We start from the raw sequence: 23,452 nt of genomic DNA, 5'->3' as shown, positions 1-23,452 counted from the left end.
ATATGGGCAGATTAGAGAGGGAGGCGAGTGTCTTTTCTTTGTTTTCTCCCCCTCAGACAATGTGATGTGTGGAAACTGTAAATCTCTCTGCTGGTAGGATGCAGGCACACTCTAACCAGGGATGTCTCTTTGTGCCTCTCTGTCATTCATTTCTTTCTGTTTCATTTAGCAGCTGTGTCCTTGTAGTGATTAATTTAAAAGAACTTCCTTTCGATTACATGGCCAACAGTGCTTCAGAATGTAAGTCCAAGGGGTGAGGCTTCTAAAGGATGCTGCTGAAGGAGACGCACACACAAGCACGCACACACACACACACACACACATTCGCATGCAGTCATTCACAAGAGGCACTGCTCTGACATTCTGCATGTTTTCTGTTCTTCTGTTGTATCCTCTGGATCCCCACAGAAAGGGGTGTCGGGGGTAATTAGGACACACAGTTCTCACACCTCAGTGGAACTCTGGCAATATTGCATCTGCCTCAGATGATGAAAGGACCCCAACCCCCTGTACCACCCCCACCCCCCCCCCCAAAACACCAAAAGATTGTTACAGAAGCCAAGACACGCCCAGACATACGTTTAGAGGTGGTAGGGCACTCTCATTAGCCAAAACTGTCTGGAAATAACCTCTTACATCCAGCGCGCAAATATAATCAAGGAACGTTCAGCTGCTATGGAAATGTATCGCTCCAAGGTCACACCTGTGAAATCATTCCTACCCCACCCCAGTTCAGCAAACTTTTCACTTTGTTCCTGCTCTACGCCTAGAGAATGACCAGAACTCACCCAGCAGATTTCACAATAAGAGTTTTTTTTTTTTTGTGGTAGTAAGTGATTTCTTGATCCACTAAGTGCAGTACGCTCAAAAATGCAGAGGTTGCTGTCACTGTTGTGAAACTATCACAGCGGTGCAGGCCTCCCTCAGCACAGATCTGTGTCTGCAAAGTTTGGCCCGGAGAGAGCGCGAACGCAGGAGGTCTGTGGACGTGACGTGGTCCTGATCTCAGATCAGCTAAGAGCCGTCAGCCGCCTCACAGGGACGGGACGAGCGGACCCTTTAATTCGGCCGCAAGGTCCTACAAACCGCCTCAATAAAAAGATGATAAATGGGTTCATCGGAAAAGCCCGGACACATGCTTCCCGTCTGAAGGGGCCTTTGTTCTGCGCTGCTGTTCTGTAATGGAACTCCTGCCCTTTTGTGGCAGGGTGGGTGGGGTGGGCTTTTCTCTCAGAACAGATGGGAGGTCTGGACAGCAGAATAATCCAGGAGGTGGAGGGGGGGTGCACAACATTTTAATACACTTCATGGTCCAGCGTCGAATGCGTTTTTTTATTTCTTAAATTGCAGTGGGGCTCCACGGCTATGATACCACTCTTAGGTGTAATCGAATCTTTACTCTGTGTAACGGTGTGCACTTCCTGGGTGGCTTTCATGAAATTGTGAGTGTACATTGCAGTGTTAATACGTTTTATTAACCATATTATGTTCACTTGATCTTGGGCTTTGAAGTAAAGTGGTAAGTGCCGTTTCTTTTAGAGCGCAATATTTCACAAATAGGTTACAGGCAGGCTATTATTTTTTTCTGTCTTAGCCAGAATTGTAGAAGAAAAAGGGATTATGTTCCAAATCAGAGCTCCAGAGAAACAGCACAGTCAGAGAGACGAGAGAAAATTCCTTACTTTGCTATTCCACATTAAAAAAGTAGAAAGGACTCTGAATGTTCACAAGAGTCCGATTGTTCATACAAAAGACAGGGATTTAAAACTATATTGTAAGCTAGTTCTTTTTTTCTTTACTTTACTTAACTTTCTAAACTTTCTTTACTTAACTTTTTAAATGAGCTACAGTTCATATGTGTGTTCATAGTGCTAATTGATTGATTTATTTGTCTTTATTATCAAAGTAATTTGTGAAAACAGCCTTATTTGTCACATTCCTCTGATATAAATAAACTAGGGGAAAGTGCCAGTTCTCTTTCAAGAAGTGTATTTCTATTTATCTTAAATATTATTCATTAATCTTAGTTTTATGGTCTCTGTTTTTACAAAATTACACTTCTCTGTAGCTGTCCCTAATACATTTTTTCAAATGTTTTTATATATGCCAAAATGCCTGTTGAGTTTAAATGAAAGTTTCTTAGGGTTTTTTTTTCTCCTGTGGACATTATAACATAATCAGTACATTAGTTTTGTACCATTCTGAAAGAGTGGCGTGTTCTTCTGGCTGGCTCGCCATTTTCTCTCCTTTATTTCCTTCATTGAAAAGGGGTTGTGTGCATTCACGGTAATATTCCTGAATGCTTTTAAACTACCTTTCAGTATCACATCTTCTACCCTCGCTCTTATATTTGCTCTACTAAATTAACTGAGGAGGAAAAATAAATAATGGCTTCCGCGGTCACATTGCTCGCAACGTACACTTAAGAAGTCTTCCTCATCCATCGCCGATGACGAACGGTTCTCCGAGGACGCGACAAAATCTGCCTCTCGAGAAGCGTTTTGAACAGTTATGAATTTTAAGTTTGGAATAATCGCTGAGATCAGCTGCGCAGAAAGGTGTTTGTTCGTGCGGCATTCGCTCAACGTCATAGCTTGGCCCGTCACAGGGCTGCACGGTGTTAAAAAAGACTGTGTGTCCCCGGGCGGCTGAGTGTTCATCTTTTTAAAACATATGAATAATGCAAATGATGTGGGGGAAACATGTTGTTAAATCTCATTTGCCAGGTGAGTGAGTGCACTCCAAGCCTTTGTAGGAAATTGTAAAATGATAGCTTTCCCTGCACAGGCAATAAAACATAGAGAGATTATTACCGTGTGAGTTTGCATGTCCTTAATCAATTAACGATCTTGGTAGTAAAAACATGCAGTTTGTTCTCGGATGAAACAGAAGGGGTTGACACTTACGTATCAGATTACAATGGAAAAAGGGCTGGAGACAGAATGAGGCATGATTTTCATTGAGTGTCCAGTACATGAGAAGATCCTGAATATGGTTCCTACTGGGTAAATGTACATCCTTTACGAAGGGCCTGAGAGTGTACAGTGTTACCTCAAGAGGCACACAGGCAAAATAACACAGACATCCGTTCTGACAAACACCACACACATGCACACACACACATATACACACCCTTAATGTAAAATCAAGATGATAATAAGAAAGTGACTATTGGTGTGAAGCTCCGTTGAAAGTAAGGCTTTATACAGTAATATACAGTAGCATGGCACTGAAGGACAGACACACTGCTTGTGTGTGTGTGTGTGTGTGCGTGTGCGTGCGTGCGCGCGTGTGTGTGTCTGTTTGAGTGTCGGTGTCTGTGGGCGGAGGTGGCGTTGTATATGGTAGCTGTAAAGCCATGACCTCTGCGTGACCCTGCCACCGATCCGAGAGGGTTGGCGGGAGTATGTGTGTTCTAGAGAGAGTCTGATCAGTGACCCTGTTCATTAGGAAAGCCATCAACAAACGTCGTGCGGGGACGTAAAAATTAGAATGAGTAACCCGAGCACTCCCACCACCCAAGGTTACCCGGCCCCCTCCCCCTTATTAGTTTACCATGCTCTACTATGGGAAAAGCTTCTGTCTGGAGACTGATCGTGTGCTAAATTATATTAGCATATGGAGGATGACAGAGTGGGCAAAGCTGTTTGTTTTTGTTTTTTTGTGTGTTCTTTTGTGTTTTTTTTCAGTACATATTGAAACTATTCAATACAGGTTGAAGTGTACTCTGTACAGTTGGAACAAAGCACAAACTGGTCAGCAGTGTAGCATTGTGGTAAGGAGCAAGACTCGTACATGAAAGGTTGCTGCTTCTATCCACTGCTGGGGCACTGCTCCTGTACCCTTGGGCAAGGTATTTAACCCAGGATTGCTTCTGTAAATATGCAGCTATATAAATGGGTAACATGAGGGAAAATTGTAACCTATGTAAGTCGCTCTGGGTAAGATTGTCTGCCACATGCCAATAATGTAATGTAAATATAACCACCACAAAAGGAGAAAAAGAGTTTACGACCTGGACTTGTGTGTTTAAGAACTCTTTAACACACTATCAGTTTGTTCATATTATTGTTATGTTATCGAAACCAAATAGACAGAGCACTGCTTCTCATTTGCCATTGTTCCTTTCCATTCTCATTCTTAATACTGTGGCAGAGGTTGCTTGCAGTTGAACTCTGCCACTGCATAACAGCAGTGTTGGGAGAAATTTATGTTGGCCGGGATTGTCTTCAGTTCCAGGAAGCGTCTCTCCGTCTGTCTTTAAACCGTACCAGTTAACGCATAAATTCTCCGTAACGCAGATCACGCTGTTGAAGTGTCACAGCGGTGCAGGGGTAATGTTATGCGTTAACGTGTTCTCGGCCCTGCAGGTTTTCCCATAACCTTAGTAGGGTTATGTATTGGATGGAAAGAAAAACAATGCCCCTCTCACTTAAACAAAACTGAACCGTAATTTTGATGACAGTTTTCAGTTACGATTCGCCTCTATTTGTTGCTGCACAAGACTGCACTTTGTTACTGACACAATTCTAATTCCGTATTAATATGGTTTAGTCCTATTGATTTTGCCCAGTAGGTGCAATTAAGTATTTGTCCATTACATCTGAACAGCACTGAACCTTGTTCCCAGCCTCACAGTCCAAGAAGGTCCGGTTATCACATGACAACGAGGTGTTGCCTCATCAATAAAGTTGCAAGTCAGTGTTAAACTTACACACACACACACACACACACATACACACAGACTCACAAGACAGCTTATCCCAGCCACTGAGAAACAAACAGCAGGCAGACATTCACTCAGCCCCCCCCCCACCAATTGCATCACAATGGAAGCAACCAACCCCTCCTCTCCCCACTTCACTCCCCTTTGACTGGGCACAAAGGACCTACAGCTACTCAATTTCCCCTAATTACTGTGGTGTGGCTGGTAATGAAGCACACTGCCTCCCCCTCCTCCTCCCCCCGCCTCCCATCCTCTGCCCCTCCCAACCCTCTCTTCTCACCCTATCTCCTCTCTCTATCACTGTCCCGGGCCTTTCTCCCCCTCACCTGGGCGTCCCTCCAAACTGTATCTCTCCCCTCATCTCTCTCTCCTGGTCTGTCTTTCTCGCTCTCGTCACTCGGTCCCAAAACGCTTCTCTTTAATCCCTTCCACACACACTTCATCAGCACAACTTCAGAGGCGGCACAAAAGTGTATCCGTCCCCCTGGAGTTTGCATGTATGGTGGCATCCATCTGTTGCTTCTTTTTCAGATGACATCTTGTTTTACAGGGACGTTTGCATTCAGGTTTTAATAGGATTCTGACACAGCCTCACGAGTTTTGAGGGGGGGGGGGGGCTCACCAAAGTTAATGACAATTGTCTAAAAATAAGACAAAAACATTTTACGACCCATCCGAGTTTTCTGTGTGTTCGACAAAACAGACGTTGACCCCTGGCGGCAGCGAGAGATTAAAGTGTAACCTCCTCCCCGCCTCTTCTGGCCAGGGTCACGGAATACACGTCCCGTGGTCACCATGGCAACTGCATGCCCGAAAATTTTGGCAAAACCCGCCGCCGCATTGTCACCCATATCCCCCCGCTGCAAGGACAGAAGAATGACTTTAAGCCCTCCTTCTCCCAATCCTGATATAAAACCTGAAAAGCTAACCGTGGGGCAGTTGAACATTACAGGAGCCTACCAGGAAACTGCTGTAAAGTGTGTGGTAATTCCAGGTTAAACGCTATGATAAATACTGTGCTGTGATAGCTCTCTGTGCCATCTTGCCATAAAGTGTTTCATCCTTAATTACAAATTTAAATAATTCTTTCAACAGAATCTTTAATATGGTGTAAAACACTCATGTCCTCTGCTGCTGTCATGTAAGAAGACAGCTGAGAATGGAATACGTACTTGACCCTGTAATTCAAAATTAAGCACATAGCACATACATAGCTGCAGGTTGCATCTGCCTCCTAATCAGGGTTGTAGTGAACATGAAGCTGATGTTCTTACGTGTTTATTCTTTGGTCTGAAACTAGCAGATGAGGTAGCCCCAAACCCCCCCCTCCCCACCCCAATTTTCTACGCTCCGGTCCTGCTGCCTCTCCTGTCCTGTTTCCCATTCAACCTGCACTCCCCTCTCTCCTTTTTTCCTTTCCTCCTCTTCTTCAAGCCTCCCTATCCCTATACCCCTAAGCGTCTGTCCCACATCACTACTGCAGTGTCAAGCGTTTCTGTCCGCAAGACTGAAGGCTGCAGTTCCCCGAGGATCCGGAATCTTCAGGAGAATGGGGAGCGGACCTCCTCGCAGCGTGGATGTGGGTGGGGTGACATGGCAGGAACAGGCGAGGGCTCCTTTCCCATTCCGTTCGGTTCCGTCCAGATCTCTTAATCCTCCGGAGAGGAGCGATCTCCCCGCGGTGACATTCTCCCTGAGTAAATGTCAGTAGAAGCCACAGAAGCTGGCGGAGTTATGGGTTTAGCTTATAGATCAACAAGCTCTCTTTATCTTCTCTAGATCTGCATGCAGAGATAGTGATAGCACCAAACATGCCAGAGAAGATTTTTTCATCATTACCGTTTTTCCATGTGTCTGTTCTCGTTTCATCTCCCGTTTTTTACTTTTTTTTTTTTGGACTGAAACTGACTCTTTGGGCTTCACTCCTCCTGCTTTGTCTCCAGCCTAACAGCCAGACCCATCAGGTGGTGTCTGGCTGATTCCCACTGTACAGACGATGTCAGACATGATGTGTTTCCGTGCATCTGTTACACTGTAAAGAATGAATAACTAGAATTCACGGGACCAGGGGAGCACAGGTTAACATACATGGGTGTGTGTGTGTGTGTGAGTGTGTGAGCATGTGTGTTGTTATTTCTGTGAGAATAAAGGCAGGGTTTTCTTTTACAAGACAAAAGTCATGCAAGTGTAAAAGGAAGTATTAGGAAAACATTATGTGGAATAATTTAGTTAATCTTTTACATATAAACACTTTTAATAAAATTACACACACACAAAGGAATGAGACAGCAATAGGGGCCTGGAACATGACAAGCAAGTGATGTTCAAAGAAGAAAACTCATTGAAAATGTCCATACTTAAACAGCTCATTCAATTGGTCAAGTATGTCATTTTGCGCTCATAACAAAAGAATTAACTCAGATGACATCGCATTGCATAGAAACAATATATGCAGTGTTCTGTAGGAACATTTCACATTGTATACAGTTTACTGTAAGACATTACTAGAAAAATACCACACAATAAAAACAACATGAAAGGTGAGAATGGGGAGTGAAAGGTGTGCTCAGGTTCTTTGAGTGACAGATTGGTGAAGCATCTTCTCTGAACTGATGCCTAGGACTGATCGGTGAAGCCAAGGTTTTAGCTTAGCCTTTTGTGAATTGGGCGGCAGTGTAGCATAGTGGTAAGGAGCAGGGCTTGTAACCAACAGGTTGCTGGTTCAATTCCCCACTAGGACACTGCTGTTGCTCCCTAAGTCAAGGTACTTAACCCAGAATTGCCTTAGTAAATATCCAACAGTATAAATGGGTAACATTTACTGTAACCTATGTAAGCTTCTCTGGATAAGTGAGTCTGCTGAATGACAAGAATGTACTGTAATGTATGCAGTCTGTTCTACAAAAGGGAAAAAGTGGGACTTGGTGCAGCACTGCAGACTCTTCTATCCTGAGATGGTATAGATTATAGTCCCAGCACACCTGTACTTCGGGGAAGCGGGAAAACAGGGAGAGAGCAGAAACTGGATCACTTCCTCAGGCAGCAGCTGAGTCGTGTTTTTCCTCTCCATGAATGAGCTTGAAAGGGGAGAGCCCCCTCGCACGGGGGACTTCGGGTCCCCGTCTCCCGCCTTTGATCCTCCCCTTCTCCTTCCTGTTTCCCGCGGCCAGGACGCGGAGGAGTACGCCGAGCTGCCGGTCAGGCACAACGAGGACCAGCTGAACAGCGAGCTGGCTCGCCGGCTCCCCCTGGAGGTGAACCCCCACTCCTACGACAGCGCCCACACCAAGACGCACCTGCTGCTGCAGGCGCACTTCAGCCGGGCTGCCCTGCCCTGCAGCGACTACGGCACCGACACCAAGACCGTGCTGGACAACGCCATCCGCATCTGCCAGGTGAGCGTGCGCGCGTGTGTGTGTGTGCGCGTGCGCGTGCGTGCGTGCGTGTTCTGTCCCTACAGATGTCCATGTACCTGCTTATTGTTATTGTTATAAGTTAGTGGTGGAGTGGGCGTGACACTTCCCGCCCACATAGATACACCTCCCCTTTCCCTCCTCCTCCTCCTCCTCCTCCTCCTCATCTCTCTCCTCATATGGCATGCTGAATCAACCTGCCATTATACCTCTACAACTCTTCTGCTGAAAGCCTTCATTGTCATCCAAGCCAAATACTATGCTTTCATCCATCATAAAAGCTGTTCTCAGCCTGGCGATGAGTAAATTTCCATGTGCAAGAGAAAGGGGGGGGGAAGAGAGAGAGAGATCTCGCATGTCTCCTTTGGAAAAACCATCCTCCCCCAATGGAAAACCTGCTTGAAGTGATTACAGGGGAGGGCTGGGAAATCTGTGGAAGTACCTATGGATCAGACTGTCCTTGGTCCTAAACAGTGTATGAGTGCTTGTGTGTATATGTGTTTTGAGAGAGTTTGTCTGCCTCTGACCCTGAATGTGGTTGTGATCTGTACACAGTACTGCGTGAGCAGCAGCAGTGATGTCTGTGGTTGCAGGTCTTTGTGGGAGCAGGGAGCGAAGATGGCAAAACGTGCAGCCGGCTTTCTTATTGTGAAGTAGCTTGTTAGTGTTCCTCCAGTGTGCTTCAGTAGTTTATTTAAAGTAAACGATCGAAGTGGCCCAGTGGTTAAGGCACTCGCCTAGAGTTCAGGCTGAGCCCTTCAGTTGGGTCTGATCCATGGCGAGTTATCTGTTGAGCACTGTGTGACTTAGGTTGACTTGGTGTGAAATCTGCGGATTGCATTCAGCTTATTTCAGCGCTCCCACACGACTGCAGAAATTGTAGATGTGAGACAAGCCTATGGAGAATTCCAAATTAAGGATGCCTCAAGGGGGGGAAAAGTGTTTAAAAAGCAAAGCATCATTGATACAACTTTCATCCTGCCTTATCAGCAAGACTAGGAGTAAGGATGCCAAATGGCATCTCATATTACTTTGACAGTGTGTCACTCGTCATTGACAGAGAAATGAAAGCACTCTCTCTCTCGTAGTCATCAGTTTAGAGAAGATGCTGCAGAATCACTTATTCCTGTATCAACATATGCCTACAGGCAGCCCATGCAAAGATTAGTGTATCCGTGCTAGTACTGCTGTCCCAACAGCAACTGTGTGAAGTGGAGGAATAGTAGAAGGTGTTGTGTTCCTCAGCTATAGGTAGAGGATGCTCTCTACCAGGAGACCTGCACACGTGTGCTGTCTGTTAACGTCGATGAGCTGAAAATCTGGAACGCATCCGCAGAGACGTGGGGACAATGAGATCATCGATGTAAATCGTCCCTCTCGGTGGAGCTTAAGAGCCGAGCTGGTGGACCAATAGGTCTCTGTCTTGGAGCGTCACATGATCACGAGTCGAAGTTACTCATCCTGGCCCCAGAAGCGGCTCTTAACTGTCAGAACTGTTTCAGTCTCCGTGCTCTGTTTACGAGGGATTTATCCGGCCGCGTAACCTTCAGATCTGAGATTTAGTCCTGACTTCCAGAGCTCCCCCTGTCTAAACCTGGGTCCACATCAAACGGGCGCATAACGTCAGCATTGTCCGTTTCGTAAAGAATGAAGATGAACCTGCCATTTCCTCTCTCGTTCCGCAGGCCTGCCCCCTTCATAACCTTGTTAACGTTATTCAGACAGACCTGTCTCATGATGCGTGCAAGCACGGCATGGCATCACTGACACCGCCACAGCCTTCCTGTCTGCCTCCGTTTAGATTCTGCAGAATTACGACAACGGCGCAGAGGAAATTAGAGACACGGACGTGCTCATTGGCTTTTTTAAACCGCAGGCTTCTGCACTAAACAGACGCTCGTAGTATCCCAACCTGCACGATATTTATAATTCTGTCTCCCCAGCAGGGGGGGAATGTTAACAGCCTTCCGCTGTATCTCTGGCTCAGATCATTCCTAGTCCACGAACACAGTGTGATCTTTCCCAGCAGAAATTCACTTTCTGGAGGGCTTTACTTTGCAAATAATAATAATAATTATGGTGATGAATTGAGCATTTGCATAGCCCCTTTCGTATAGCCTCTTACATAGGGAGGTGAAGGGCTCACCCCACCAAATGCGTAGCCTCCTGTTGCTCCAATAGACTGGGATGGAGAACCAGGTAAACTGGGGCATAATTAGTAAGGTGCAGAAATCTGATAATATTGCCCAGGCACCAGGGAACAGCTCTTAAAATCATGGTGAACCAAAACTCCAGCGTAATGTCTCACCTGAAAGACCTTGTTACATGTCATCAGGTTCCAGTACATGAGAGTTCTCCACTTTTGAAATGTTCAGAGCTACAGCCCCCCTCCACACACATTCACACTCACACTCACACTCACACTCACACTCACACTCTCACTCACTCACTCACTCACTCACTCACTCACACTCACACTCACACTCACACTCACACTCTCACTCACTCACTCACTCACACTCACACTCACACTCACACTCACACTCACACACACACACACACACATACACACACACACATCAAAGAAAGGGGTGCAAAATGGGGTGAAAATGAGGTAAATGATTGGTGCTATAGGGATGCATTGGAAAGCGGGCTTCCTTTACCTAGGGTGTAAAATGATAGTGCAGTCTGAGCCAGAGCAGTCTTCAGTCGGAGGTGCAATTCAGCGAGGCCACGACTGGGGGCGAGGCCTTGCTAAAGAGCACCGTGCACCTCGTCATAAGCCGTGGAGGCCTGCTGCTCATATGGAGCATAGGCCAGTGAATCTGTTAGCGATTGTCCATGCCTGACGGTGCACCACCGATTCGCCATGCCTGCTTATGTTTTAGTAGTTGTCCTCGCCTGAGGATCTGTCAGCGATTGTCCATGCCTTAGGGTATGCCATCGATTATCCATGCCCTCTGTATCTGTTAGTGATTGTCCATGCCTGTCCATGTGGCTACTTTTGCAAGCTCCTGCAGCGCCAGGCTGCAGAAATACTGTCGTTCTCCTCTCCTGTGTGCACTGCGGTCACAGTGCAACGCAAACGCGCATACACAACACACGCGCACACACATTACATTACATTACATCCATTTAGCAGACGCTCTAATCCAGAGCAACTTCCAGCACAATAGATCACAAATGTATCCATTCAAGTTGAGTGAGCAACAGTGTCAGACCAGGCTAACACACATATTAACACACACAGACTCTGTACTACATATACTGCATACACACACACACACACACACACACACGCAAAAACACACACAGATGCTATATACACAGGCACAAACACACAGGCAGGCGAGCAGCAGGTGAATAACAAGCAGAACACCCTTCTCCTTTCAGGGGCCTCTCACGGCCGGCCATCTTGCGGGCTCTAACAGCAATATTTGTGCTGCTACCCTCCCCTGCTCTCTCAGGGCCGGCGGGGAGAGAGGTGTGGGCAGTTTGGGGGGCGCGACGCGGCCGAGGTGCCGCGCGGCGGGGGAGCAGAGGACATGAGTAATGCCTAACCCATTTGTGTGATCAATTTGCTCAAGCAGCTACTGTGAAATGTTAATCACAACTTTAATTTGTACTGCATTAGCATTTTGATTAACTTGTGGGCTTGCCGGCGCACTTGAGGCGCTTTTTAGTCATAGTTACAGGGAGGAAATGACTTTTTGATTAATTAAGTTTGTTAGAGCGCAGCTGAGCTCCGCAAGTGCTAACCTTTTGAGGAAAAGGGTTCTAGAAGGTTCAGGGGAGAGAGCGGGAGAGAGAGAGAGGGAGAAAGAATGAGAGGGAGGGAGAGGAAAGAGAGGGGGGCAAAAGGAGAGAGAGAGACAGGAGGAGAGAGAGAGAGAGAGAGAGAGAGAGAGGAGGGAGGGGGAGAGATGGTAACTGTTGCTTAGGAGACGGGACCAGATGAGGCTAAGCCACATGCTACCAGCATTCATCAATCAGTGCAGGGTGTCACTGTGATCCTCTCCATTCTATGTGTCTTTAATGGTATTGAGGCAAAGGCAGGCTTGCAGCATTTTTTCCATGTAATGCTAAATTTTAACCCTTATTATATCATAACATATGTATATCATTGCTCATTATATTATTTTATTATTGGAGGCAGGGCATTTCAGAGACTAATAAGATAAAATGTGTTTATATAAATACACACATACACACAAGGTGGCCCTAACATCCATTTCTGTGAAAAAATTATTTCACATGTTCAGGAATGAGCTCAAAAATGTTTGTTGTTGCTTTGTTAGTTTGTTTTAAGTGTAATTCCACATGGGCACCTACCGTATCAAAACATAATTTCCGCGGACAATTTGCCAGAGAACAGTATAACGGGTGATATTATTAACAGAGGCACAGATATGAAATCTGTGCCATTTTGAACATCTACTCTGTAAATTTAGGGCTTAATATACCCACGTGCAAAAAAAGGCTGGGGATCGTGGGGAATTTCAACATAAGACCTTCCCTGCCAACACAAGGTCACCATCTCACTTCTGTCCTGGATAGTCAGCATCTTGGGTTACACCTGACACTGCAGTAGGTAGAGTATTCACACATATGCATCATTCTGAAACAATTCTTAAGTTTTTCCAGCCTAATAGGTTGGGGCTTCCTGACTACCCTGTGTGTATGCATGTATATTTGTATATTGTTTTTAAGGGGTGTCATTACTGGGAGCTAAACCCAGAACCCTTTGGTTACGACGCAAGTGATGTAATGCCGCTGAACGCCACAGGCCTCCGTCTCAGTGCCGGCAGCCATCAACGTGGCTGTGAAGTGGAGAGTCCGGTAAAGGACGGTGGGCCAGTTTATTTGGCCTCTGCACTGCCAGAGGCCACACTGACCAGAAAATCCTCTCCAGATACGCTCCATACCCACACGAGAGGGACTACGGCATCCAAAACGCACGGACTGACTCTCGAAATTTGGCTCCTGTTGCTCCGTCTCTCTTCGTCCTCAGAATTCCAGTTTTTATATAGGTTTTTTTTTTTTTTCCTCAGATATTTCTCTCAGTTTTGACAGACTAAATTGGTGTCTACCAAAGCGTGCGGCTCGAGTTGTTTGCAGACAGCGGGAGCAGGGTGAGCATGTGGCCTGTTGGTTTGGTGCTGCAGAGGGAGAGCCTGTTATGAGCCCACGTTTCCCGGCTGATTGGACGGGAATGTCAGGGTGACCCTTGCTCTTCCCGGACCCGCGGTCCTCTCTGCCGCGCTGATTGTTTCAGGGCGCTGAGATTACCATGGAAACCGGGCTCGGCGGCTGGACGCAGCGTGTGTGTATGTGGGTGTGTTTTTGCACACGCGCGTGTGTGTGTAAGTGTGTGAGGGAGGGGGTATGCACACACGTGCGCTGGTGTGTCTAAGTCTGCGTGCTTGAATGTGTGTGCATGTACGCGCTATGTAAACTCCATGCACGCGTACGTAACGCTGCCCTCTCTCCCTTCTCCTTCCTGCAGGCCATGCTGGACTTGGCAGCGAATGAGGGCTGGCTGGTCACCGCTCTCAGTGTGTGTAACCTGGTGCAGATGATCGTGCAGGGGAGGTGGCTGCACGACTCCTCCCTGCTGACCCTGCCGCACATGGAACAGCACCACCTCTACCTGTTCAGGTATGCACTGACACACATGCAGACGCTCAACAACAGTTGCTCAGGTAAACTCCCCATGCCAATTTCTCCTGTTCTCTTAACTAGTCATTTCACTTCTTCAGGTAAAGTACTCACATGCACCATACTTCTTGCTGAGCTCATGAAATGAACTGTGCCAGGTAAACTCAAACTTGTTGTATAGCACACGCAAGTACGCACATATGGATCTGTGCATACATGAACTCAGACATATATGTGTGCATTATACCTTGTCAGATGAAATTACAAACCATAGGATGTCAGTATTACACTGAAAATACAAAAAAAGTGCACATCTTTGTTTCACCCGTTTGAAGTGTAAAGACATCTGGCCAAGGCTGGTTTGTTGTAAGAGTTCTGGGTATCCATGGCTTGTTTTGAGAGATCTGGGCATGACTGGTCTATTTGGTGAGATATGGGTCCAGTTGGCTTATTTGGAGGGATCTGGGTGTAATTGGCTTGTTCAAGGAGATCTGGTTGTGGTTGGCTTGTGTGGAGGAATCTGGGTGTAACTGGGTAGTTCAGTGAAATCTGGGTGTGGTTGGCTTGATTTTGGGGGGAGTGGCCGTTAGATGTATGTAAGTGAAGCCTGTATGTTTATCATTTAGCAGAGGCTGCCACCAGCACTTTCAAACTCTGACACTGCAGCTCTGCTTCCCTCTGTAGTCCGCCGGGTACGATTCCAGTCACAGAGACGTTTACGCATCCTGTCGCCGAGTTCCCCTCGTCTCGCGTCTCCGTGCCTGACTCAGAGGCTCACCTCGCTCTCTGCGGCTGATACCCCGTTTACCTGCTTGTTTGCCATGAAACCTGGCAGGTTTATCAGAAAAAACCCCATACGTGTCCGCCGTCGTAATTTACTTTGAGGGGGTGAAAGCATGTCCTCCATTTGCATTCTGGTGTTTCACCCACCACCACCGTGGCGGATTCAGGCTGTCGGGTTATTATGCCCCCCCCCCCATCCGCTCCATGTTCTGACATGGCTACAGAGAAGAAATCAGCTATTAATCCTTTCTCAGGCTCTTTTGAAACTCTGCAAACATGATTAGCATCGCTTAACAGACGTGACTTTGGGAGGCGGCCTTCAAACGGCCTGCCCCCCCCCCATACACACACACACACACACACACACACACACACACACACAGCGTCCCCCATCCTTCCCTTCAAGTCACATGGAAGATGAGAGTCCGCTTCTTAAACATCGGATCTTTTCATGCGCATAATGTGAATTTCAAGCATGGCTTCCTGTAGTGACACCTAATTTGTCGAACACAATAAAAATGGAAAGAGGGGATGAGGGAGGCGAGCTGCCCCGCAGCGCCAGCCCACAGCAGGGCCAGCAGCGGAATTAGCGGGATTTCCAGCAGCGGCTCGCCGGCATGACCGCGTGTCTCTCTCTCTGTCTCTCTCCTTCCCCCGGCAGGAAGTGGAACCCCAGGCGGGGCGGGGGCGGGGCCGGGACGTGGGGGTACCAGGGTCCCATTGAGGGGCTCCCTGAGCTGATCGCAGCCTGCGACGGGCGGGAGAGCAACTTCGCCACCATCGTGGGGGAGGAGCTACAGCCTTCCCAGGTTACCCAGGTAATGCGGGAAGTTGTTGGTTTTCTGCTTCTTTTGAAGGTCTCCAAGAAGAAAAGTACACTGAGAGACATTTCTCCCTGTGTGTATTCACAACTGCTTTATACTTTATACTACTTTATACTACACACACACACACGTATTTATTTTATTGCTCCTGCGGAAGTTGTGATGATTGTTTGATAAAGTAAATATAAAGCAGCGGAGAGGTGAGGACGACTTCAACCATAAGCTGATAATCAAAAACAGCAGGACGTTCAGTCTATAGTGGAAAATGTTATTTGTCTGGCTTCTTCAGTTGAGCAAATATTTTCTCGCTCCAGAAAACTCAAAACATATGAACAGAGTTTTCAAGTCTTCTCTTGAAGTTGTAATAGACGTTGTCTGTTGACTGTTTTTTTTTGAACCTCTATGTTCCAGTTTCAGATGTTTACTCTCAGAGAGATGTTGCAAACAGGGTTGCCAGGTATGCCAGTCCGGTTTATAGCTGGCAGTGTGGTAAATGGATAGTTTCAGAGGATTTAAGAGTGCACTCTTTGAATGACAGATTACTTTGTTAGTAGAAACGCCACTCCATCAAGGATAGCAGGTCGTTTAGGCAGGAGCTGTCCCACCCATGCTGTTGAGAACATGAACATCGATGAGGCAGGCCCGGTGTTAGTGAAGACACCACAACCACCAATACCCGCTGACCTTCGCACATGAACTCTGACCCCGCGGGTGTCAGACCAGGCAGGTTACAAATTGTCCCAGGAAATTACGGGGAATCCGTCACGGGGAAGTTGGAGGGGGGGGAGACAAGACGGGACTGCGAGGGCAGGAACAAGCATGGGTCAGCCTGTTCAAAAGGTCCCAGATGGTTGGGGTTAAGCACCACATCACCGCAGAGGCTCTGCCTGCAGACATCAGTCACCCAGGCGGACACTTTCATCCAGAGTCATCGCTCAGGTCTGGAGCTCATTTACACGGTGGAGCTGTCCAGGTAACGCGCCTGACGGAGGTTTGATTAAGCAGCCGCCATTGAAACCCGCCGCCCATGCGCATTCCCCCAGCTCCGCCGAGCCCTGAACCTTCTGTCACACTCTGCGTTTCTGTCATGGGCATCATCATTCAACGGCAACTTTTAGCACAGTTTTACACAGAACCAACATGTACAACTGGGTACTTACCACACCAGAACAGTCTGTGCTCTGACTCTGTGCTCAAGGATAGAGCAGCGCTATATCCATGTGGAATTAGAACCTACATCCTTCTGGTCGCAGTGCCAGTTCCCAAAGCATTCTGTAGTTGCAGGCTGTGTGTAGAATTCGTTTGACCTCTTTTCACTGCAGAGCTGGTGTGTGGACAGTGAGCTGGATCCGAAGCCGGCCGGCAGAGTGTAGCACTGTCCGAGGCTGAGACTCCGTATGTACAGTACCAGTCAAAAGTTTGGACACACCTGATTAAGATAAGGGAGGAAACATGCATTCAAAGACATTGCAATCAAAAGACTTAAGCTTAAATGGTTGAAATTTGTTTCTTAGACAAATATAAGTAAAGTGAAGTTGATGCCTCTGTATGAATTTCTTTCCAAAAAAAACTTTTTATTTTCAAAAAATATCGTTTGGCCATTTTGAATCTAAAACATAAGATCGTTTTGATTTGTTGAACAAATTTTTCGGTCACTGCGTAATTACATTTGTGTTATTTCATAGTTGTGATGTCTTTACTATTATTCTACAATGTGGAAAATGGTGAAAATAACGAAAGAAAAGTGTGTCCAGACTTTTGACTGGTACTGTACTTCTGCCTGCCTCTCATCGCTCGCTGTGATGGGAGACGGCCGCGTGCCTGTCCATCCCTTTCTGTGTGTTATCTCCTGCATTTTTAGCACAGGTACAGAGGGAAGCGGAGCTCCTTCCTCTCCGACATCCTCAGGGGAATGGTTTATCTTTTCCCATGTTTCTCTGCTCCTCCTCATATCCCTTTGTACACTAGTGTAGAGTAGGGATTACAGTGTGCTATGCAGATCAATTCAGTAGGTGTTTTCATCATTTCAAAGCATTACCAGAGGTGCGGCAGACTGTATCTCCAGCGATACGGCGAGTAGCATTTTACAAAGAGAATATTTGGAGATGTCAGATCACTGGTTTGTTTAACCCTGTGCACAATCCAGCATCTGCACTCTTTTTCATAAATCTATCATTTTTATAAAAGTAGAATTATTTTAATATACTTTCAGTATTCAGAGGCTCATATTCCAGGTAGATCACTTTGTGATATGCAGAAAAAAACACACTCGCACATACACACAAACACCTCCCCAGCTTCTTTGTTTGAATTGTTGCCTGCACCCCCACACACACACACGCACACGCACACACACACATGCACACACACACACGCACACACACACACACCCCCACCCCAGCCCGCCCCGATGGCCTCCGTTTCAGCCAGCAATCTGTCGCTGCGCTGTGGCAAGAGGCTCTCAGGTAACTCCAGGATCCCCAATTACTGCAGAAATTAGAGGGTTTACAGCGCCAATCTAAGTGCTAATTGCGGCGGTAATGAGCTCTGGCGGGCGCCGTGGCGAGAGCCCGCATCAGTATTCCGGCCGCGCCCCCCTCCCCGCCCACTCCCCACCGGAGCCGCGGCCCCGCTAATTAAATAAGTACATGCGCCGGGGCATTCTCATCTCATTCACTCCGGGTGGACTAATCCTCACATAAATATGTTTGGCTGCGTGATGCCCGGGGTTTCTAATACCGACGTGGCCCCGCCACAGCGACCAGCGGCCAAAACGCCGGACTCTCCTGTCCTCTCCTCTCCTCTCTTCTCCTCCTCTTCCTCCTCCCCTCCTCCCCTCCTCCTCTCTTTCCTTTTCTCTTTTTTTTGCGCCTCTTGTCCTTTTCTTCCGAAACGAAAAAGTGGCCGGCATCGCGGGAGAGATTAGAGGGGCCGTGAAACAGACATGGCGAAGTGAGAGAGGGATGAGATGAGAGAGGTGTGGACATACAGCCCGGATTCCTGCAAGCAGCAGCTCGGCAGCTCTGTGTGGTGGGGCTGTATGGTGGGCCCCCCCCCCCCCCCCCCCATAAATACATAGACACACACACACGTGTATGCCCTGGCACACGCACAAACACGTCTACAGAACCACACATACAAGCAAACATGCGTGCACACACACACACACACACACACACACTCACGCATGCACGCACGTGCACACAGACTCACAAATCAATCACATACACTCGCATACTCTTGTGCTCTGTCACACAGGAATGCTTATGCGCAAACATGTACGCACTTACATCCACACATGCTCGTTTTCCCATTTTGCCAACAAACGCATCCCTGAAAGTGATGCAAAAATAGTTTTTCACTTTATCGTGTTGTCAGTGCATCACCAACCATGAGATGTGAAGATTTGTACCTGTCTTGCGGTTGCGTTGCAGTCTTTTTCCCCCTTAGATCGTGTTCACATCTGCTCTTGCGCCTCAACAGGAACTTTGATTCGTTTTTCATCTTCTGAACTCTTTGGCATGTGTGATCCACCATTCGCTTTGAAGGGAAATTGGCTTTGATGCAAATTGCGGTTTACAATTTGATCAAAACCACGGCACCCCCACCCCCCCACCCCCGCCATCGACTTGACAAATGATTTAGGTCCCATGTTCTGATGAGTCGAGCAGCGCGAGCACTGTGATTGTTTGTTGTTGTTAAAGAAGATGGATGGAATTAACGCTGCCCGCGTTTCATGCTATTTATGTCCCCTGTCGAGCAGTGAAATACCCAACAGTCAGCTCGAGCCCGCGGCGCATGATATTGGCTTATGTGACTGCCTGTGTGCAAATTCTCAGACATTTAATAAATTGTAGCTATACGGTCACTCATCACAGTGATTGAATTTTTTACTGAGCTACTGCTTACCTCATGGATTCTGGAGGTAATGTGGTACACCCTGACATAAATGACGTAAGGAACATACGCTAGAGACATTAGCCAGGATTAAGCTTGATTTTTAATGCACACAGATCTGAAGAGCGCACAGAGGTGCTACGTCTGAGTTAGCCATGTCAGCCTTGACTTGCCTTTGTGAACATTCCCTCACTTACCCCCTTCTATCTCCCTCTCTGTCTGTCTCTCTCTGTCACTCTCTTACTTCTCTCCCTCCCTCAATTGTTGATTTTTTTTTCTCACCTTCCCCTTCTCTTTGTCCCTCTCTGTCTCTGTACCCTGGGTGGGCGCTGCAGGTGAGATTGAACAGTGGGAGATAGCCACTGCCAAATACCTCCTGAGGGGAGTTAGTGCAGAGACCAGGAGGCTGCTGGTAGCATTTGGGCCTCAGGCTGATAAGAGGCTCCTGTTCTCCCTAGACCTCAGCTGGGGCCGCACAGTCCCCTGTTCGGGGGCAGCTGGTAGGAGTGGTCCCCTCACACACGGAGAGGTGATCCCAGAGCTCTGCATCCACCTGCTGAGAGCTGGGGGGGCGGGGGGGGGGGGGGGGGGGGCTTCACAGCTGTGTGCTCAGAGTGAAGTGGGAGGGAGGGGCTGGGAGTAGATATGCTGTCCCTCTCTCCCCGTGAGAGGGTCTGTGATCAGGGACAAGGTAGCACACTCGCCCTGGCAGGGCTAGCTACACCCGGGCCCGGCGCTATGGGGGTGCTTAGGGGTGCGTTGCAACCCTAGCCGGACCTCAGCGCACCCCCAGTTACCTCCTTTTCTCCCGATGTCTACATAGTGTTATGTTTTTTTAGATGACCTCTTGTCGTCTAAAACGCCACATACAGAGCTCCTGTCTCGTCCCTCCCCAGGCGTGGGCCTTCCTGAGCCACCTGCCCGTGGTGGAGGTGGGGATGAGCGTGAAGGGCTGGTGGGAGGACAGCCAGGAGCAGAGCGAGCGGCCGCTGCCCTCCGCCGTCTCCAACATCCGCGACGACAAGAGCTGGCTGACGGTGCACGCCGACCAGGAGTACGTCCTACAGGTCACCATGCGCCGCATCAACATGGGCGGCCAGAAGGTGAGAGCGCACCTGCCCATAAACACCCACGGCCAGCTTACACACTTTTTCACACCGCTGTACATACCTGCACAGCTTTATTTCTACATGCTTGTACACTAATATACGTACATACACTAATATACATGCTTTTCCCAGACGCTCTTCGACCTCCAGCACAATAGAACAGAAGTGAATCCATTCAAGTTGAATGAGCAAGAGTGTCAGACCAGGCTAACAGCACTCTCACACAAGTGAGTGTGAGCATAACACTATTCTAGCCCATGCCTGTAAGCCTGTAAGCCTGAACATATCTGCGTACAACTATATATACCTATATACAGCACATCCATATTTATCTTTACATAGCTGTACACAACTATAAATACCAAAACATTATCCATGTACATATCTGTACTATGTCCTTTAGCATACTTTTACACATACATACAGATCTGAACATACCTGTGTATATTGATGTGTACCTGTACATACCTGCGTAGGCATGTACTTCATACATAAATACCAATGTATTGGAGGCCATTTGCATCTTATGGAGCTCTTTTTCTGTGTATTTTCTTGTCATCACCTGTGTCTGTTTTTACCATTCTGGTTTTTTTTATCTACCTGATTATCCACTGTGCTCTTCGCCATCACTGTGCGCCTTGCTGCACAGAACCTGTCTGCAGCAGTGCTGTTGCAGTATTAAAATACACTGCTGTGCAGAGTAAAATCTGATTGGCCGATTGATTGATTGATTGATTGATTGATTGCCTGACCCGCCCGTGCCCCCCCCCCCCCCCCCCCCCCCGGCAGAGGAGGCAGGACAGCAGGGCGGCGGCCCCGCGCTTCCCCAAGCTGAAGGACGAGGGCTGGTTCCTGGTGCTGGGGGAGGTGGAGAAGCGCGAGCTGCTGGCCGTAAAGAGGGTGGGCTACATGCGGAGCCGCAACACCGTGTCCATCGCGTTCTTCACCCCGGAGAAGACCGGCAGGTGAGGGCACCCACCAGGGTTCAGGGTTCGAGCCCTTTGGGGGGGGGTTTTGGAGCATGCTGGAAAGGCGGCTTAATCTGTCTAGTGCAGAGTTATGAGTGAGTGTGTTAGTCAGTTAAACCACAATTGCCTCAGTAAATATCCAGCTGTATAAATGGATAAATATGTAAAAATTGTAACCTGTGTAAGTCACTCCGGATGAGAGCGCCTGCTACATGCCAATAATGTAATGTAATGTAAGTTATAGTAGTGCCATGTGGTAGTGAGGCATCCAGTGACTGTCTGTGTGAGATTGCTGAATGTAACCATCCTCTCCAGGTGTATCTACACACTGTACCTGATGAGTGACAGCTACCTGGGCCTGGACCAGCAGTACGACATCCACCTGAACGTGGCGCCAGCCAGCATCCGCGCTCAAGTGAACAGCGAGGTGGCCGACGCCGTCGGCGCCCTGGCCTTGGAATGACCTCTCTCGGGGCAGATGGTTCGCGCAGAGATGACGTCACCGGGACGGGCCTGTGGTGACGATTTCGCATCAGTGTCGAAAGGGAAGCTTGGCCTCCAATGGGAATGACTTGAAATTTGCTCTGGCAGACATCTTGTCTGACTGAGCTCAGATGGGCAGGGTGGTTTGGCAGGGCTGCTGGTGAAGGAAGGGGTGAGCTCTCTGCCCCATAGGGGGAGGAAGGGGACCAGGAGGAGGACGGGGAGGACAGTGCCTGCTGGAACACCAGAACCTTACATCTCACTGCTTTCCAACCAATGCTAGTGACACCGCTCAGCCAAACTCAAAGCACGGACATGCAGGCACTCCACATCCCACAATGCAGTGAGGGTGTGCGAGCCAACACAAGAGTCACCAAACGCACAGGAAATAAACTTGAACTTCGCCTGAGTGATGAGCCAAAGGGCTTATATTTGTGGATGGAGGAGTGTTTGGAGTTCGGTTTTCAGCACTGATTGATGGATAGGAAGGTTTGCTCTGAGGTTTGCAGGTTTTTTCTGCTGCTCCCACATTATAGCTGGTAAAGGTGTCCCTTTTTCCGACAGTGCTCTTCGCTTGCATTCGTTCCATTCTTAGAATTGCATACCTGATTTCTGTCATTTGATTTTCACATTCAAAAATTCTGAACCTGCAAAGTTAAGAGGTGCCGTGTTTCATTTTGTAATTTACTGTTGTTTCCTGGTTTTCAGTCTGAATATAACTGCATTTCATGTACAATTATTAACTTTTCGTTTTTGACCAGCAAGAAAAAAAACGTAAAATTGGTTTAATTGATTTGGGATCTGTCTAGAATTTGGATATGAATTATTGTAAACATTGGATTCTCAGCTCATTGGATTCAAGACTGCATTAGCTGTGCTTAAATATTGAATCTTGAACACACATAGGAGTCAAGTAGTTTGCCAAATTTCCAAATTTGCAAACCAGAGTTACACTGAGGGAATTTATAGTGTTGCTGCACCGCACTGAACGTGAACAAGCTGGATGCATTTATGCAACATGGAGTCTAGGAATGTGGTGCAGGTGTGTGGAACATGCTTTGCTCCGTGTGCCAAACTATGACATCTGTTTTGAAGACTATTCGCCGGTTCTCCAGAGTCCATATTGTTATTGACCCAGAATCCCACAGTGCAGTAGCCCTATTCTTTTAGAATAACTCTGCAAATGGCTTGTGGTGTCCTTGCTCAAGCAGCTGTAATTACATGATGCCAAAATACTGAAAATGCGAAATCCCACTGTGCCCTCTGGTTAAAAATTGCACGCAGACACAGACACACACACACATGCACAATAATGTGTATGTACACACACACACACACACACACACACACACACACACACACACACATATGTGTGCACGTATGTATACATTTTGGAAATCACTCTTTCAGTGAAAATTTCAAAATCATTTGCTCATGAATTTCTGTATGCCATTTCTGTTTACATTTTGAAATAAAGTTTAATTTCAAAGCAGCACAACAACTTGCAAGTGGTTACTTAAATAATCAAGCACTATTATCAAACTTTCAAGCTGTGAAGTGAAAGTGACTTTTTTATCTGCCTTTTTTTTCA

The 23,452-nt window shown here is 47.5% G+C and overlaps 1 protein-coding gene across 1 annotated transcript in view; it reads left to right on the top strand.

Moving 5' to 3' along the window:
• The window catches only part of ascc3 (activating signal cointegrator 1 complex subunit 3), a 195,927-nt gene extending 172,769 nt beyond the window's left edge, over positions 1 to 23,158 (top strand). Inside the window, exons 37-42 of the mRNA XM_036538487.1 lie at positions 7,897 to 8,121; positions 13,646 to 13,797; positions 15,242 to 15,398; positions 20,198 to 20,404; positions 21,200 to 21,375; positions 21,694 to 23,158. Of these exons, the coding sequence (XP_036394380.1) occupies positions 7,897 to 8,121; positions 13,646 to 13,797; positions 15,242 to 15,398; positions 20,198 to 20,404; positions 21,200 to 21,375; positions 21,694 to 21,841 (1,065 nt within the window). The 3' untranslated portion in view covers positions 21,842 to 23,158. The remainder of the gene's footprint in view (positions 1 to 7,896; positions 8,122 to 13,645; positions 13,798 to 15,241; positions 15,399 to 20,197; positions 20,405 to 21,199; positions 21,376 to 21,693) is intronic.
• Positions 23,159 to 23,452: the final 294 nt, after the last annotated feature.

Source organism: Megalops cyprinoides, chromosome 10, assembly GCF_013368585.1.
Source record: "Megalops cyprinoides isolate fMegCyp1 chromosome 10, fMegCyp1.pri, whole genome shotgun sequence".
Classification (NCBI taxonomy): Eukaryota; Metazoa; Chordata; class Actinopteri; order Elopiformes; family Megalopidae; genus Megalops; species Megalops cyprinoides.
The sequence above is the reverse complement of the archived record's forward strand: the minus strand, read 5'-3'. Positions and strand labels throughout refer to the sequence as shown.